Here is an 18,370-nt window from a genome sequence, read left to right as displayed (position 1 = left end):
AGTTGAGAGTATTCATCACAGGTGATAATACTGACTCTCGTGCTTGCTTAAACTCTTGCAGGTATTGTATGATCTGCACATCTTAGACAGGTTTACAGGGATGAAATCTCATTGTGACCTGAGAAACTTCTGAACTTAAGTTTTAAAATCAATTCCAATTGGTGGAAATAGTGTCCTGGGGAAAACTATTTCTTCCACTCTCAACATCCCTCAGTTGCCTGTAGTTCTGTGTGTGGTGTTGAGGCCTTTCAAACTTTTCCCCATACACTTTGGCATGTCTATTGGTGGCATTCTTTTTCACCTCATGTTTGGGAAGTCATATTGGTGAGACTTATGGATATAGAGCTTCTGACATTATTAGGAGACACATTCTCACGGCAAACTCCCTGATCCCATGGCTCTTACAATCTGTCCATCCCCTCTCCGCAATGTTCCCTAAGCCTTAGGTGCGGGAGTACTTTGTAGATGTTTCCATGAGGACTGGGCTCCACAACTCTGAATATTAACTAGTTATTCAATACCAAATGGTTTAGCCCTGAAAATATAATACAAGTAACGTTACACAAACTTAGCAGTAATAACAATTACTGAAAAAAGAGGCAATGAATTTGAGAAATAGCAAGGAGGGGTATATGGGGGGATGTGGAGGGAGGAATGGGAAAGGAGAAATGTTGTAATTATATTATTATAATCTCAAAGACAATTTAAAAGAAAAAAAGCATTTCCAAATTCTGTGCAGTACACAAACACTGAGTGTTCCTGTGGCTCTCTTAGAGGAGTATGGCTGTGTTTTGTTTTGTTTTGTTTTGTTTTGTTTTGTTTTGTTTTGTTTTTGCATGTCCCACTATATTCAAATATTTCTTATGACTTTTAAATATAAAAGGCTGGATACAATTCTGGAAATATTCATATCTATACTGGTCGCCATACTATGCATACTTTTAAAGTCATCTAGATCCATACTTAGGCCATGAGACAGAATATTTGGTGACTAAGATGTTTTGTCACTTTCTTTGTCTCAGTATCTTTATCGTTATGTTTCTGGCTGTAATAGAAAACAAGTGTGCTGTAGTCCCAAGTTCAAACTTAATGCTTCATGGGGACATTGTGTGTAAAGTTAATCAATTTTGAAAATGTGTTAATGATCTCTAATAAACAACATGCTTAATTAATGATCACTGGAGTTCAGAAGGGAATGGGGAACGGTGAGGAAAAAGAGCTGAACTCATCAGTGGATGCTATATTGTGTACTGAAATATCACACCAAATGCCGTTAAAATGTACTAATGTGTGATCATCAAAATTTCCCCAAGCATAAAGAAAATGAAATCACATTTACAAGGAAATGAATGAAACTGTAAATTATTGTTTCAAATAAAATAAGCCAGACTCTTACAAACAAATACTACAATTTTTCTGTCATAGAGAACCTAGAGGTATGTGTGTGTGCTCATGTGTGTGTGCATGTATTTGTGTGTGTGTGTGTGTGTGTGTGTGTGTGTGTGAGAGAGAGAGAGAGAGAGAGAGAGAGAGAGAGAGAGAGAGAGAGAGAAGAAAGACCATGAGAGGAATAATAGATCTAAGAGCAGGGGATGAAAAGAGAGGCTAATATTTCAAAGCAGAGATGAGTCTACCCAGGGAGGAAGGGAATCAGTAAGATAGACAGGAATGTGAGAGAGTAATGGGAGATGCAAAGATTGCACAATCAAAATGTAAGGAAATGTTTAGCATGCTATCTTTAAATTATTTTCAATTTTTATAAAATAATTCATGAACATAAATACTTTTGTTTTCTCAGTTTCCTTATCTATATACCTTCATTGCCATTTGTATAGACCTGGATGTGCCCCAACACAGAACCATACCTAAAACTCATCTCCCTGGTCAATCAGAGCTTCCTTCAATATGTTATATCCATGCAGCACCATCATGGGCTTCATGCCCAGATACACAGTGAACACAGGGCCATACCCTTTCACTAGCTGGAAACAGAGCAGGGGTGATAATGAGGGAAATATTTTTATTCATACTGAAGAGACACTTATTTATTCACTCATAGATTTTAAACTCAGTAGTTTAATAAGAAAAGACATTTAAATAGCCATTATCATTATGTTCTTTCTGACATTGCTGTTACTACCATTGTTCTATGCAACAGAGACTGTGATACATATTTGCTTATTTTGTATTCATGTTTTCCTGTCAAACCTACATTGGCATCAGATTTGTCTTCCTGCCTATTCTTACAATAAACCATGTGTTTCTCTTCCTGAGTGTGGGATATTTCTCCCAGTCATCCTATTTGTACACTAATAATCACCTCCTATCATCCATTCTCTGTGACATCATTTATGCTGAGGTCTCAGTTTAAAAAAAAACTAACACAAAACATGAATTCTATTGATTTTATCTATTGTATAACATTGTCAGTTCCAATTTTACAAACACTGCATTAAGATTAAAGAATGACAATATACAAGTATACAAGAATCAGAGATTCCAGTCCAGGAGAAAGGAGCTGTGGGGGCAGCAAGTACTCTGATGACTGGCTATCTCAGGGAAAAGATAGCTTTCTGGCCGTTCATTCAAGTTTCAGGGAATGACTGCCATGTGAATCAATGATAGAGAAGTCATTGACTCATTCCAGAAAACGTGATAAGAACTCTCAGAATTCTTGAATCCTTAGTGTGGTAGTTTAAATGCAATTGGCCCCATAAGCTCATAAGAAGTGGCACTATTAGGGGGTGTGGCTTTGTTGCAATGGGTGTGGCCTTGTTGGAGGAAGTGTGTCACTATGGGGTGGGCTTTGAGGTCTCATATATGCTTAAACCATGTCAAGTGCCTCAGACCACTCCCTATCGCCTGCAAGTCAATGCGGGACTCTCAGCTCCTTCAGCAGCACCATGTCTGTCTGCACAATACCATACTGTGCCATGATAATAATGGACTAAACCTCTGAAAATGTAAGTCACCCCAATTAAATGTTTTACCTTTTAAGAGTTGTTATGGTCATAGTATCCGTTCACAGTGATAGAAACCCTAAGACACTTTGTTGTCTTTGACTTCAAATCAATGTATACCCTAGGAAAATGTAGACTTGAGAATTTATAAACCAACAGATTTTTGTAACTGAAAACAGTACCATCTGCACTGCAGTTCATCAGAGAATAATTGCTGTACTTATGACAGGACATCAACACCAACTACTCTGTTCCTGACAATGTCACGAATCACCTCCTGGATCCCATTTACTTCTAGCTCTATGTAAAGCACAGATTTAGGGGTTGGCTTGAGTTTGCATTAAAAATTTTGCTTTTTGGTTTTGAGTGGGGAAGATGGTTCCTTGCATAAAGCACTTACTGTGCTCACATAAATCCAGGAAGAGTCTCGGGCACATGCAATTCTAGCTCTCCCACAACAGGAAGAGAGACAGACAGGAGAATCCCCAGAAGCTCACAGCAGTCTAAGCAGACTTATTAAATAAAAAACACAGAGTCAAGTATAGAAGTGAAAGCCTTAGATACAGGGGAAATAAGGATAGCCACCAGCTAACCTTACCTCACCAAGCCGCAGCTTCCAAAAGTGAGCTACTTCCTGTCTACCCACACCTTTATTGCCTTGCTGTTCTGCCCTCTCTGTAGTTGGAGAATTTTTCTCCAGCTCCCATCAAGTCCCGCCAGTCCCGGAGCCCACTTATAAAATAAGCACACAGACTCTTACATTATTTAAACTGTTTGGCCATTAGCTCAGGACTATCATTGTCTAGCTCTTACTCTTATATTTAGCCCATTTCTATTAATCTATACTTTGCCACGTGACTCGTGGCTTATCGGTACCTTACATCTTCCTTGTCCTGGCGGCGGCTCCAGGCAATCTCTTCCTTCCCTTCCTGTTCCCTCAATTCTCCTCTCTGTTAGTCCTGCCTATACTTCCTGTCTGGCTATTGGCCAATCAGTGTTTATTTATACAGAGCAATATCCACAGCACCTCTCACTGGCCCTTAGCCTAGCTACCTCACTTCCTTGTCACTGCCTGTCTGTACAGACCTCCAAGTCTCTGTGGTTGGTACTGGATTAAAGGCATGTGTCACCATGCTTAGTTCTGTTCTCTAATATGGCCTTGAACACACAGAGACCCTGCCTGCCAAGTGATCAGATTAAAGGCATGTGCTACCACTGCCTGACTTTTGTGTTTACTTAAAATGGCTTGCTATTTCCTCTGATCTCCAGTTAAACTTTATTTATTAACATACAAATAAAATATCACCACATTGACTGACAAAGGCACTGTCTCAAATATAGTGGCAAGCAGGACAGATACCCAAGATGGTCCTCTGACTACCACATGCTCACTGTGGTACACATGCACACACTCAAACACACATGCACACACAAAGCACACACACATTTACTCTTCACTTGGGCCTTCGGGTGCTTGATGAGTAACTAAAAACAGGGTAAGTCTTAACATCTTAACCTTCAGTGCATACCTGTCTTCTTGACCTTAAAGTGTAGCTCAACAGGCAAGGAAAACATTCAAGTGTTTATCAGAAGCAGTTAATCCTCTCGCTTAAAGGTTGAAGCCATCAACATGACTGAGGTTCTCTTAGCTCACAGGTTCTTTTAACACCTTCCATAATTATCCTAAACCAGGAGGAACAGCAGAGCTCTGCAGACAGCTCACTCTATGAAGGAGATACCCCTAAAACAAGGGCAATCATCTCATGGGAACCAAAGTACCCCCTCCAGAATCCCGGGAGATTGCCCCGAGCAGTTTAACAACTTACTGGACATGAAATAAAATCAGTTTCCTTGGTACCAAATGAATATTGTCCTGTATCCTCAAGAACCAGAAACTTCCTCAACACTGATCAATAAGACTGTGCTGTGCAAACCCCTCAAGCCTTGCCTTTGTTTTTCTGCATGTATAAAACCTCAAGATTGTCAGCCCAAAGAAAGCCTCCAGATCTCTATCAAAGTGGCTCTAATGATATTAAAATACCTTTCTTTGATGTACTGTTAACTTCTATTCCTATATTTCTGTCAAGACAAATGGCCAAAACAAGTCATTTGGAACCCCAAGTGTTAGGGGATTTTTCTTAGCCCCTGATAACATCTTCATGGAGTCTAGGACCACATATTATTTGTACTAAGAATATATAATTCACTCATTGAAAACCACTGAAAGGAAGCTAAGCTCACAGCTCTGAGAGATTTGCCTATATTTTTATTATTCACTTGCAAAACATTTCCAACAACTAGAAGAGGAGAGGGTCCAGCGGGGAGCTTCCCTTTGCCATGGTGCTGATTCCATAGGGAAAAAAAAAATCAAACAAGACAGGCAGCTCCCCAGGAAGATGAAGAGGGCAATTGGCTCACTTGGAACAAATGCACTGGAAAGCTTCACTACAAGTTTCTGTAAGTCCTGTATGAAGAAGTCTACAGTATTTGGACTTTGGGTGAGACCTTTTTATCTTTAGTACACTTTGGTCTGTATAACAAGAGCTGCCCATTTCCTGACATTATTTTTCTGTGTGTTTGCCATTTCAACATATCTCTCCCTTTTTTGGTGTGGCTTTATTTTAACAGTAAAGTTAAATACTATATGTAACTATCCTGGCAAGAGGGAAGATATTCTAGACAGAGATGCATGTGTCCCTTCCTTTGGCCATCAGACTATTAAAACTGTGATCTGCAAAGTATTGGAATATCACAAGGAACCTCAGCCTAGGGGAAGGGAATAGATGAAGCCATGGTACCAGCTTTGTCTTCCAAGAGCTTGTCTTTGGGAATAAGAACTCTTAGAAAGGTTATTGAATTCTAAAAGCTGATCATCTGATTATAATTTCAATGGTGTGGGGATATTAAGATGTTGCAAGTCAGAGACAAATTACCTTGCAACACCTTTAACCCCTTCAATAGACAATTATTTCCTTCCTCTATATGAGACCTAACAATTTTGTGACTACTAGGTAAATCCTTTGGATGTCAAACATATACCCTAATTTCTAGGAATCAACAGGCCAAGAATATCATCAGACAGCATCTAAGGCCTATGTAGGCTAAGATTCCCCCATTTTTCTGAAGCCCATATATATTTGATGCATCCACCAATGCACTTGAAAAATGTCTTCATTTATGATTATTTTTGTTCTGTTAATTTTAAAATTTCATGGAACTGGAACCACATTGAGACTTGCTATTTTAACAAACTTGAATCTTTTCCTGGACCCCTGTCACTCATATTTGGCTCTAGAATAATCTGTCTCTTTTTTATTTTTGAGATGGAAACTGTGAATTTCCTGACACTTTTTGATGACCAATATTGGGCCTCAAAAGAATGGCCCACTATTCACCAAAGTACTCAACTACATTGACACCAGACACCATTACAAGGACTCCCCTGCAGCAAGCTGTCTAGCCTTGTCTCCTTGTTTAGAAGTTTGTGAGTTCTTTCTGGGAGCTGATTCCTCCTTAGATTTGATCATTAGTCCAGTGTTGTATTTTGAGCTCTGATTTTTGCAGGATCCTGTTCATTTGGAAGCTTACTTTGCTTTCAAAGTGATTGTTTTAAAGCAGCTGCTCTGTATGCGTCAGGAGCATTTTGGTATCTGAGTTTTCTGTTTGTTTTCAGTTTCATTGGTTCTTGGAACTTTGAAGACATTCAGGTTTCTGTTTGGTTTGTCTTGGTTTCGTGTGTTCAGAGTGTTTGATTTGCTCATTGCCCTTTGTCTCCTGACACTCTTTAACTATCTATTTGTGCATTCCTGACCCATGGCGGCTTCTTGCCACCAGGCTCATTTTGGCATAGGAATTTCTTTTTGTTGTTGTTGTTGTTGTTTTTGTTTTTTGTCTTTCTGCAATATAATATTTTATTGAGCAACAATAAATTCACATGAAGTGTCAAGCCCATGTCTGCCCAGGTCCAGAGTCATCCTCAATAAACAGTCAAAAGCTGCTTATAAAATAGAGTCTTAGAGAATGGTACAGTTGGAAGAACACTGCCTTATACAATGTAGAGTAACTTAGAGTCAGGCACAGATGATCTGAACACAAACATCAAGTTGTGCATTCTACCAGTCCCAAATCCAGCTGAAAAGGGGGCATTCTATTCTCTCCAAGTTTGGGATTTACCTATAATATTTCTTAAGCATCTGATGAGAGACATCCACAAAGTAAGAGGCACCAATCCGACAGGGTGGTGGCAGCAGGGAGGACTTGTGATGTCCAAAATCCTCACAGTGGATCCAACAAAATACACCTTGCTCTCAGGCTGGAAAGAACTTCACCATCTTGTCCCAGAACACAGAAGAGTCTGGTCATGCTCATGTCCCTGGAAAACATGTAGGACACCAATGACACTACAGGAGGAAATGGTCTTGGGATGACAGCTGAGACGGTCAGTCCCAAAAGCAAATCCCATAAGCCTGATGCACAATGAACATTCCCTAGGTGGCATAGAAAAGCTCGCAGTTTTCTAGGAGGAAATGGGAGACATATATTTGAAGAAGGAAGAAGTGTTTACATACCCACCGTCAGGAACTCCAACCTGCAGTATATGTGATGATTGTGGATTTTCATCTTACAAGTATATAAAAAAATTGAGAGCTGTAACCAAAAATAACAGCCTTACAGTTCCCTCAGTGGGGACTATTTGATGTTCCAAAATTGATATTTTAGTGTGCTAGCCTAGAAGTCCTATACAATAAAACAAATGATGATGAATGTATAGACAATTTTAACTGGAATTGGGAAGCATCTAAGAGAAGAAATTATAAAATTCCTAACTCACAAGAAATAAATGAGTTTTGAATCAGTATCAGAATTAAAAATATTGAAGGACAGATTAGTATAACATTTTAGCAGCTGTGTGAAAACTAAAGTTAGTCTGTAGAATTTGACCTTTCTCTACTTCTGTCTTCATCTATCCCTCGCTACTCTTTTGGCCAACAACTCAATTAGATGTAACTCAATCCCAGTACTGGAAGCTTCCTTTGGTGTTAAGAGATGACCATTTTGGACTCTGTCTCCTCCATTATTTGGTGATTTCATTTAGATTACCATCATATATGTACATAATTAAGGTTCTTCTGTATTAGGTTTCCATACTACCCCTCAAATGCTCCTAAATTTTAGCTATCTCTCCCCATATTCTCTCCCTCAGCTCTCTCCCCTCCAGACTTGATCCACATGTTCCAGCACCCCCATGCTCCATGATCACCTAATATATATATATGTAATTATATATATTTATATATATATATATTTATATATATATATATCCCCTTTCTAGCAAGATCTATATGTAGCCTATAATCCCTTACTCTATATTTACCTTCTGTAGTTCTATGGATTGTAGCTTGGTTATCATTGACAAGTTAATATCTACATATAAACAAATACATACTATATTTGTCTTTCTGGATCTGGGATATTGTACTCAGGATGATTTTTCTAACTCCATCCTTTTGCCTGCAAATTTCATGACATCACAGATAAGTAATACTTCATGGTGTAAATGTACCACATTTTCTTAATCCATTCCTTTATTGAGGGACACCTATCTAGATTGTTTTCTGTTTCTAGCTATTATGAATACAGCATCAATAAACATGGATGAGCAACTCAATTTGTAGTAGCATGAAGCAACCTTTGGATATATGCCCAAGAGTGGTATAGCTGGGTCTTGTGGTAGATCAACTCCCATCTTTCTAAGAAAATGCCATGGTGAATTCTGTAGTAGTTGTACAAGTTTACATTCCCACCAGCAATGGAGGATTGTTCCTCTTCCTCCATATCCTACCAGAATGAACTGTTATTTTTTGTTATTAACTTTAGCCTTTCTGACAGGTTAAGATAGAATCTCAAAGTAGTTTTGACTTTAATTTCCCTGATGGTTAAGGATGTTGAATATTTCTTTAAGTATTTCTCAGCCACTTGAGATTCTCCTACTGAGAATTCTCTGTTTAGATCTGTACCCCATTTATAATTGGATTATCTGTTTTCTTAACATCTAGGTTTTTTTGAGTTTTTATAAACTTGATTATTAGCCCTGTAACAGATATGTGGCTGATAAAAATCTTTTCCCATTCTGTAGGTTGTAATCTTGTCCGAATGATGATGTCCTTCTCTGTGCAGAAGCTTCTCGGGTCCATGCAGTCCCATTTATTAATTGTTGATCTTAGTGCCTGTGCTAAAGGTGTTCTGTTCAGAAAGTCTTTTCCTGGACCAATGCATTCAGGCTATTCCATAAATTCTATTCTATGATATTCAGTGTATCTGGTTTTATATTGAGGCCTCTGGTCCATTTGGGGTTGAGTTTTGTTCAAGGTGATAGATATGACTCTATTTGGACTCTTCTACATGTAGCCATCCAGTTTGACAAGCACAATTTGTCAAAGATGCTTTCATTTTTCCAGTGTGTGTTTCTGGCTTCTTTATCAAAAATCAAGTGTCCATAGGTATGGAGATTTATGTCTGGGTCTTCAATTCAAGTCCATTGATCAACATGTCTTTTTTGTGCCAATACCATGCTCTTTTTATTACTATAGCTTTGTATTCTAACTTGATATTGGGGATGTTAATACCTCCAGCAGTTCTTTTATTGTTCAGTCTTGTTTTAGCTATCCTGGGATTTTTGTGTTTCCATATAAAGGTGAAAAATGGTACTTTTAAGATCTGAAGAATTGTATTAGAATTTTGATGAGGATTGCACTGAAACTGAATATTGACTTTAATAGAATGGCCATTTTTACTACATTAATCCTTCCTATCTATGAGCATAAGAGATCCTTCCATCTTCTGATAACTTCTTCAACTTTTTTTCTTCAAAAACTTAAAGTTTTTATCAAACGAGTCTTTCACTCACTTGGTTAAAGGTGTTAAATATTTTATATTATTTGAGGATATCGGGAAAAGTGATGTTTCCTTGATTTCCTTCGGAGACTGTCTTTTGTATATGGGAGGACTACTGATTTTTGTGAAATAATTTTGTATCTAGCTACTTTCCTGAAGTGTTTATCAGTTGTAAGAGTTCTCTTGTGGATTTTTTATAGTAATCTATGTATACTTATGCATAAGATCCTATCATCTGCAAATAAAGATACTTTGACTTCTTCCTTTCCAATTTGTATCCCCTTGGTCTCCTTTAGTTGTGCTATTGCTCTACTAAAAACTTCAAGATCAATATTCAATAAGTATGGAGATAATTAACAACCTTATGTTGTTCCTGATTTTAGTGGCATTGCTTTGAGTTTCTCTCTGTTTCGGTTGATGTTGGATATGGACATGTTTTTTTTCAACTGTCTTTATTGTGTTTTTTTTATCCCTAATCTCTCCAAGACTTTTGTCATGAAGGGATGTTGGATTTTGTCAAAAGGCTTTTCTTCATCTAATGAGATGATCATGTGTTTTTTGTCTTTCAGTTGGTTCATATGGTGGGTTACATTTATTGGTTTACATATGGTAAGCTATTTCTGCATCTCTGAGATGAAGCCTACTTGATCATGGTGGATGATCTTTTTGACGTGTTCTTTGATTCTGTTTGCAAGCATTTTATTGAATGTTTTTGCATCTATGTCCATACGGGAAATTGGCCCATAATTCTCTTTCTTTGTTGGATCTTTGTGTAGTTTAATTATCTATGTAACTGTGGCCTCATAAAATGAATCAGGAAATGTTCCTTATGTTTCTATTTTGTGGAAAAAAATTAGAGTATTTGCATTAACTTATTTTTGAACTACTGGGAGAATTCTGTGCTAAAACCATCTGGACCTGAGATTTTTTGTTATTGTATTTGTTTGGAGACTTTTGATGACTGCTTTTATTTCACTAGGGTTATAGGTTTATTTATATTGCTTGACTGTTCCTTTTTTAACTATGGTAAGTGGTATGTACTGAGAAAACTATCTATTTCTTTTAGATATCCTAATTTGGTGGAGTACATGTTTTTAAAGTATGGCATTGTATTTCTCTGGAATTCAATGATGTCTGTTATTATGTCTCTCTCTCCTTTCAATCTAGGTGTCATGCTGGGAGTTGAGACAGTGTTCCTGCATATGTTGTCAATTCTTTCTATTGTTAAGCTGAATCCCACATGTGGATATACCACATTTTCTCGATCAAATTACCTGATGAGGGACATTTAGGCTATATCCAGGGTGAGGCTTTGATAAATAATGCTGTACATCATTTATAGCACTTATACATCTTCATGTCTCTTTCTTGGACTTCGGGTGGGACCTGTTTATTTTTGGTACACGTTGTTCTGCTGGCAGCAATATAAAGAAAACTACCCATTTTCTTATTTAAGCTTCTATGCATTTGCCATTTCAACATAACTCTCCCTTTTTCAGAAATCGTTATATTTTAACAGTAAAATTTAGCATTATCTGTACCTGTCCTGACAAGAGTGAAGATATTCTAAACAGAGATGCATGTGCCTCCTCCTTGAGAAATCAGACTATTGAATCCACGGTCTGCACAGAACTAAAATTTCTAATTCATATATATAATAACATTATTCTCATAAGCACATATAATTATTATAAATTATGAACTGTTTATTAAAAACAGAACAACCGAAAACACCAACCATATGATGAGAAAATTCATACACTGGGAGGGTTGGGTTATGGGATAATTAAATCCCCACTGAGTGGCACAATGGATAGAGTTGTGACTCAGGAGTAACTGATCTGAACACTGGGTGGTCATGGGGAAGCACTCATTTAATAGTGGTTACAGCACAAACTAAGAAGTGGAATACCTAAGAGTTGAGTTGCTGAGTTATGTGATAACTTCTTGGTTAACATTTGGAAGAACCGATAACTTTTCTTCAAAGTGACTGTCCCATTTTATACTCCCATCAGCAATGCATAAGCTTCAATTGCTTCTCGTCTTCAGCAACCCTGTGCTGGCCAATCATCTAATCTTTGTCATTCTGCCAGCTGTGAAGAGTTTGAACCTTATCCTTTACATGATGATTAATCAAGTCACAAAATAAAGATAGTAGATGGGAGAGAAAGAAGACACAGTGGCCAGAGAGTATACAATCAGTTAGGTAGGAAGAACACATCCTAGTCTTGCATTGCATATTATGGTGACTACAGTTAATAATATAATATATATTTTAAAGTCTCTGAACAGGATTTTAAGGATTCCCACCAGAAATGAATGGTAAGTATTTGAGTATGAATAGCTATGTTGGTTAACCCCAATCTGCTTATTTCAAATGTACGCATGTATTGAAAAATAACATTATACACATAAGTATATACAATTATCTGTTAATTGGAAGAAGAACAAAAAAACAACAATATGATATGGGAATTAACACACCATGTGTGCTGGATGATAGGATAATTAAATCTTCTCTACAGGATGCAGTGGCTTGAGCTTGTGTCTCCACAATAACTGCCCTGGGCACCGAGTGGTCATGGGTAAGTAAGTACTCAGTCAATAGTGATTACTGTACAAAGAAAGTTTTCTAACAGGAGGAAAATCTGTTACTTTGTTGCTAAGTATAAAAAAGAGAAAATGAGACAGAAAGAAGGCATTCTCAGGGAGGAAGATGCTAGGAATTGTTCATAAAGAGGCAGCCCTTAGAAATCCTGGAAACCACTTTTGTTTACAAGTGCTTTGTTGGGATCCCTAAATAAATGCATGGCCTACCTCCAAAAGAACAGCCAGTCAGAAAATAAGCACTACTTGGTTTACTGGCTTATCAAAGTGAGGAAAAGGCCATCTTTAGAAGTAAGTAAACATTCAATTAGGGAAGGATACCTAAGTTGATGTACTGAGGGACTAGAGAAGCCTTAAAATGTGATGATTTTTCTCTAAGTTATGAATGAGAAGGGATTTTCACAGTCTGAAAAGTACCTGTACAAAGTACCCAGTCAAATAGCTCCACTTTGTGTAAGTACATGGAAAGTTGCAGATCAGTTTGGGGATGGAAGGATATCAGTTCCTTAATATGCAATAGCACACCAGGGCCAGCAGAGTCAACTGAAAATTTGACGTTGCTGCCTCCAGGACACAGATTTCCCACTGCATTCAATTACAGACATTTCACTTACTTAATTAATAGTTACTGGTGCTGAGGACAGAACCCAAGGCCTTGTGCAAACTAAGGAGATATTCCACCACTGTGCTACATCCCTATCTCAAAAACCATTTTATTATGGAAAATTTCAAGCATAGGAAACAAGCATGACTGTAATAAACCACACTGCACCCATCTCAGGGCTTTGGTAAACATTAACATTTCGCTATTTCCGTTATATGACACCGTACCCATACTCTTTTCCACCCCAACTTGCGCCTGCTTACTTTATTTTATTTAGGTTTGGAGAGAGGACTCAACCATGCACACCACACTTGCCTCAAATTCATAATCCTCCTTCCTTAGATTGCTAGAATTAAAGGCATGCATATTTGGCACTGTTTGTTTGTTTGTTTGTTTGTTTGTTTGCTTGCTTGTTTGTTTATAAGGCTAAAGACCAAACCCAGAACCACATATCCTAAGCAAGCATCTATTGTGAAGGAAAAAGGTACAGAATGGCAGTCACATGGGCCGCAAAAAGCCTGCTTGTTCAGATGTAGCTGAAGTTCTCCTTCAGCAGCCTGCCAGCCTGCCATTTCTTCAAGTGGAATGAAAGAGATTTAAAAGGATAAGGGTACTGAACCTAACCCAGTTGAAGCTAGACTAGTATCAATGTCCTCTAAATCAACCAGAGATGTCAAAGAAGAATGCTGTAAAATAGTGGTCAAGATTAAAAACAGCTCCATGTGGGCCAGATCTTCTCTAGTGCAAATTCTTTTTCCTAAAAGAAGGGAAGAAAGGAAGAAAGGAAGAAAGAAAAGAAAGAAAGAAAGAAAGAAAGAAAGAAAGAAAGAAAGAAAGAAAGAAAGAAAGAAAGAAAAGAGATATGTAGAAATTGATTAGTCACTTAATTATACTTCTTAGTTAACACAAATAAATGTGGTATTAATAAATATATTAATGAATGACTAATTAAACTACAGCTCCCTCTCTGCAGAAACCTGAACTTTTCCATACATTCAGCACAATTTCTATAATGCATGCTATAGAAAAATTTTCTGTGCATAACATTAAAACTGCTATGCTGAGGTTCACTTGGCAGCATCTATACACACACACACACACACACACACACACACACACACACACACACCTATTCCCATTGAAATGATACACAGCAATGTACTTTTCATCTACTCACATTTCAGCAGATTCATTTTCTCTTGTCTGCAGAATCAGTGGGTGGAGCCTCTAATCCAATGAGAAGCATCCTTCGCCTTAAGAATGCTGCCTCTGGCCTCACAGAGATGACTCTTCATGCCACCCACAGGAGCTTCCATGTACACCTCTTCTCACCTCCTCACCTAACACACATGGAAACAAAGCTTGCTTGCCTGCTGAGAAAACCATGAAGTAGTCACTCTTCTTGAAGTTGCCTTTCTAATCCTGAAAGTGGCAAGAGTCAAACTTCTCTGAGTGGGGAAATTCTTTTTCCACTGTACAGGACAGAAGTCAGAGATGTTACTATGTTTGTACCTTGAAAAAAGAGGGAGGAGGGGGGTAACAAAACTTGAAAAAATATTAGACACCCATCATCTAACTTTTTTTGTTTTGAAAGAGAAGGAACTGATAGAAAAATAGATGGTAGATGGATAGATAGATAGATAGATAGATAGATAGATAGATAGATGACAGAGCAAATGAAGCTGTGCCTCTTTTGATGATAATGCCTCCCCAATAGCCATGGACAATCTAAAAAAAAGCTTCAGATCTCCAATCCGGTCACCCCAGTCTCTAGGCTCTAGATACAGAGGCACAATCTGTGCCCCTACCCCTACCCATTGCAGCCTCAGTTGCAGGCCAGCAGGCAAGACTCCCATAGACAGGCTTGCCCACCATCACCCCCTATCAGATCCTGTAATGTACAAGCCCCACTCCATCCCCCAAACCCACCCATCCCCTGAGACCACAACTGCTCCCTGAAACACAGACTCTGTGGGCTCTGATTGGACCAAGAGGTAAGAGACTCTTCTCCAAGCCAGTCACCCCAGCCTCTAGGCCCTAGGCCCAAGGCCCAAGGGCAGAACTCATGCTCTCCTACCCCTACTCATTGCAGCCCCAGTTGCAGGCCTGTAGGCAAGACTCCTGTAGACAGACCTGCCTACCACCACCACTCCCATTAGACCCTGTAATCTACAAGCCCCACTCCATTTCCTAAACCCATCCATTCCCTGAGACCATAGCTACTCCCTGAGACACAGACTCCACCAGCTGTGATTGGACCAAGAGTTTGGATTGGACAAGAGCTCCCTGAGGCACAAACACTGCCAGTGGCAATTGGACCAAGGGCTGCTCCCTGAGACAGAAATACTGCTTACACTTGTTGCTGAAATTTTCTCCAGTCCTGCCTGGCCCACGGTCAGGGCAAATCTCTCTCACCCGCCAGTCCCGCAGCTGCTCAGACCCAACCAAGTAAACACACACAGACTTATATTGCTTACAAACTGTATGGCTGTGGCAGGCTTCTTGCTATCTAGTTCTTCTATCTTAAATTAATTAATAATCAATAAATTAATCCATTTCTATTAATCTATATGTTGCCACGTGGCTTGTGGCTTACCATTATCTTTACATGTTGCTTGTCATGGCGGAGGCTGGCAGCGTATCCTGACTCAGCCTTCCTGTTCCCAGAATTCTCTTCTCTGCTTCTCCAGCCTATACTTCCTGCTTGGCTACCAGCCAATCAGCATTTTATTTATAAAGAGCAATATCCACAGCATACACCAATTGGAGGAAGAGATAGGTAGACTCTAGTGCAAGAATGCATTCAACAATAAAGAGCAATATAGCACCACCAGAAACTATCAGTTTTATAACAGCAACACCTGAACATCCCAATGTAGAAGAAGTAGAAAAAAACGACCTTAAAATGACTTTATGAAGATGATAGAAGCTTTTAAAGAGGAAATGAAAAATTCCCTTAAAAAAAAATGGAGGAGAGACAAACAAAAAATTGGAAGAAATCAATAAATCCCTTAAAGAAAGCCAAGAAAAAGCAATCAAACAAAGTCTTCCTCAAGACCCAGCTATACCACTCTTGGGCATATACCCAAGGAATGCTCAATCTTACCACAAGGACACATGCACAACTATGTTCATAGCAGCAATTTTTGTAATAGCCAGAACCTAGAAACAACCTAGATGCCCCTCAACTGAAGAATAGATAAGAAAAATATGGCACATATTTAGAATGGAATACTACTCAGCAGTAAAAAACAATATGAAGAAATTTGCAGTCAAATGGATGGAACTAGAAAATATCATCTTGAGTGAGGTAACCCAGACTCAGAAGGACAAACATAGTATGTATTTACTCATATGTAGATACTAGATGTGAGGGAAGGGATGGCCAGACTGCAACCCACAGCACCAGAGAGGCTAGCTAACAGGGAAAGAACCTAGGAGGGACACATGGATGACCCAGCAAAGGAGAAGTGGATGAGATCTACATGAGTGGACTGGGGGGGGGATGATGGAGGGTGAGGAGTGGGTGATGAAAACATAGGGAAATGGGGGCGTTGAGCTGGAACAGGGACAGAAAGGGAGGCGGGGAGGGAGATACCATGATAGATGAGGACATCACGGGGATAGAAAAAGGCAGGGTGCTGGGGAGGCTCTCAGGAATACACAAGGATGACCCCACCTTGGTCTGCTGGCAATGGTCCAGAGGGCGCCTAGTCTGGCCTACTCTGGTGACCAGTCTAGCGCATAACCTAGCTGTCATCATAGAGCCTTTGCCCAGTAACTGATGGAGGCAAATGCAGAGATCTATGGCCAGGCACCAGACTGAGCTCCAGGAATCCAATCATTGAGAGAGAGGAGGGATTCTGCAGAAGGGGGACATTGAGATCATGATGGAAGCACATGCAGAGATGACTAGCCACACTAGTGGAAGCCCATGAACTGTGGACTAGGGGCTGTGAAGCCCCCATGGGACTGGACTAGGCCCTCTGGATATGGAAGATGGTTGTTTGGCTCAAACTGTTTGGGGGTACCCAGGCAGGGGATCAGGATTCGTCCCTGGTGCATGGGCAGGCTTTTGGTAATCTGGTCCCTGTGGTGTGATACCTTGCACAGCCTTGGTGCAGTGGGAAGGGGCTTGGACCTGCCTAGGCTCAGTGTGCCAGGCTCTGCTGACTCCCCATGGGAGACCTTGATTTGGGGGATGTGGGGAGGTGGAATAGCTTGGGAGAGAGGGTTGGGGTTGGGAGGAGGGACAAGGTGGGATCTGTGGGCAGTATCTTCAATAAAGAAGACACAAACCAAGGGAATTCTGGAAATGGAAAATCTGAGTAAATGAACTGGAACTACAAATGCAAGCATAACCAACAGAATGCAAGAGATGGAAGACTGAATCTCTAGCATTGAAGATATGATAGAGGAAATGGATTCCTTGGTCAAAGAAAACATTAAAGCCAACAAAATCATAACACAAAACATTGAGGAAATCTGAGACACCATGAAAAGAACACATCAAAAAGATTATCCACCATGGTCAAATAGGCTTCATCCCAGAGATACAGGGATGGTTCAACATATGAAAACCTGTCCATGTAATCCACCATATGAACAAACTGGAAAAAACCCACATGATCATCTCATAAGATGCTGAAAAAAGCCTTTGACAAAATCCAACACTCCTTCATGGAAAAGGTCTTGGAGAGATTAGGGATACAGGGAACATACGCAAACAAAATAAAGCAATATACAGCAACCTGACAGCCAACATCAAATTAAATGGAGAGAAACTCAAAGTGATTCCACTAAAATCAGGGAAAGCAAAAGGCTGTCCACTCTCTCCAGATCTACTCAATATAGTACTTGAAGTTCTAGCTAGAGCAATAAGACAACAAAAGGAGATCAAGTGGATACAAATTGGAAAGGAAGAAGTGAAACTTTCACTATTTGCAGATAATATGACATGATAGCATACATAAGTGATACCAAAATTCTGCCAGGGAACTCCTACAACTGAAAACACCTTCAGTAATGTAGCAAGATACAAAATTGACTCAAAAAAGTCAGTAGCCCTCCTATATACAAATGATAAACATGCTGAGAAAGAACACCCTTTACAATACCCAAAAATAATATACAATATTTTGGGATAACTCTAATCAAACAAGTGAAAGACTTGTATGACAAGAACTTTAAGTTTTTTAAGAAGTATCATAAAATGAAAAGATCCTCTGTGCTCTTAGATAGGTAGAATTAACACAGTAAAAATGGCAATCTTACCAAAAGCAATCTACAGATTCGATGCTCTCCC

General features: G+C 39.2%; 1 protein-coding gene across 2 annotated transcripts in view; it reads right to left on the bottom strand.

The window, feature by feature from the left end:
* LOC131896067 (cytochrome P450 2C29-like) overlaps positions 1 to 18,370 on the bottom strand; it is a 60,353-nt gene that overhangs the window by 26,934 nt on the left and 15,049 nt on the right. Inside the window, exon 1 of one of the 2 annotated variants that reach the window (XM_059246673.1) lies at positions 1,960 to 1,969. The exons of the other annotated variant lie outside the window; for it this stretch is intronic. Coding sequence (XP_059102656.1) covers positions 1,960 to 1,969 — 10 coding nt within the window. Of the gene's footprint in view, positions 1 to 1,959; positions 1,970 to 18,370 lie in introns of those variants that run through there. 2 annotated transcript variants of the gene reach the window in all.

This window comes from Peromyscus eremicus, chromosome 1, assembly GCF_949786415.1.
Source record: "Peromyscus eremicus chromosome 1, PerEre_H2_v1, whole genome shotgun sequence".
Taxonomy (NCBI): Eukaryota; Metazoa; Chordata; class Mammalia; order Rodentia; family Cricetidae; genus Peromyscus; species Peromyscus eremicus.
This window is presented reverse-complemented; position numbering and strand designations above follow the sequence as displayed.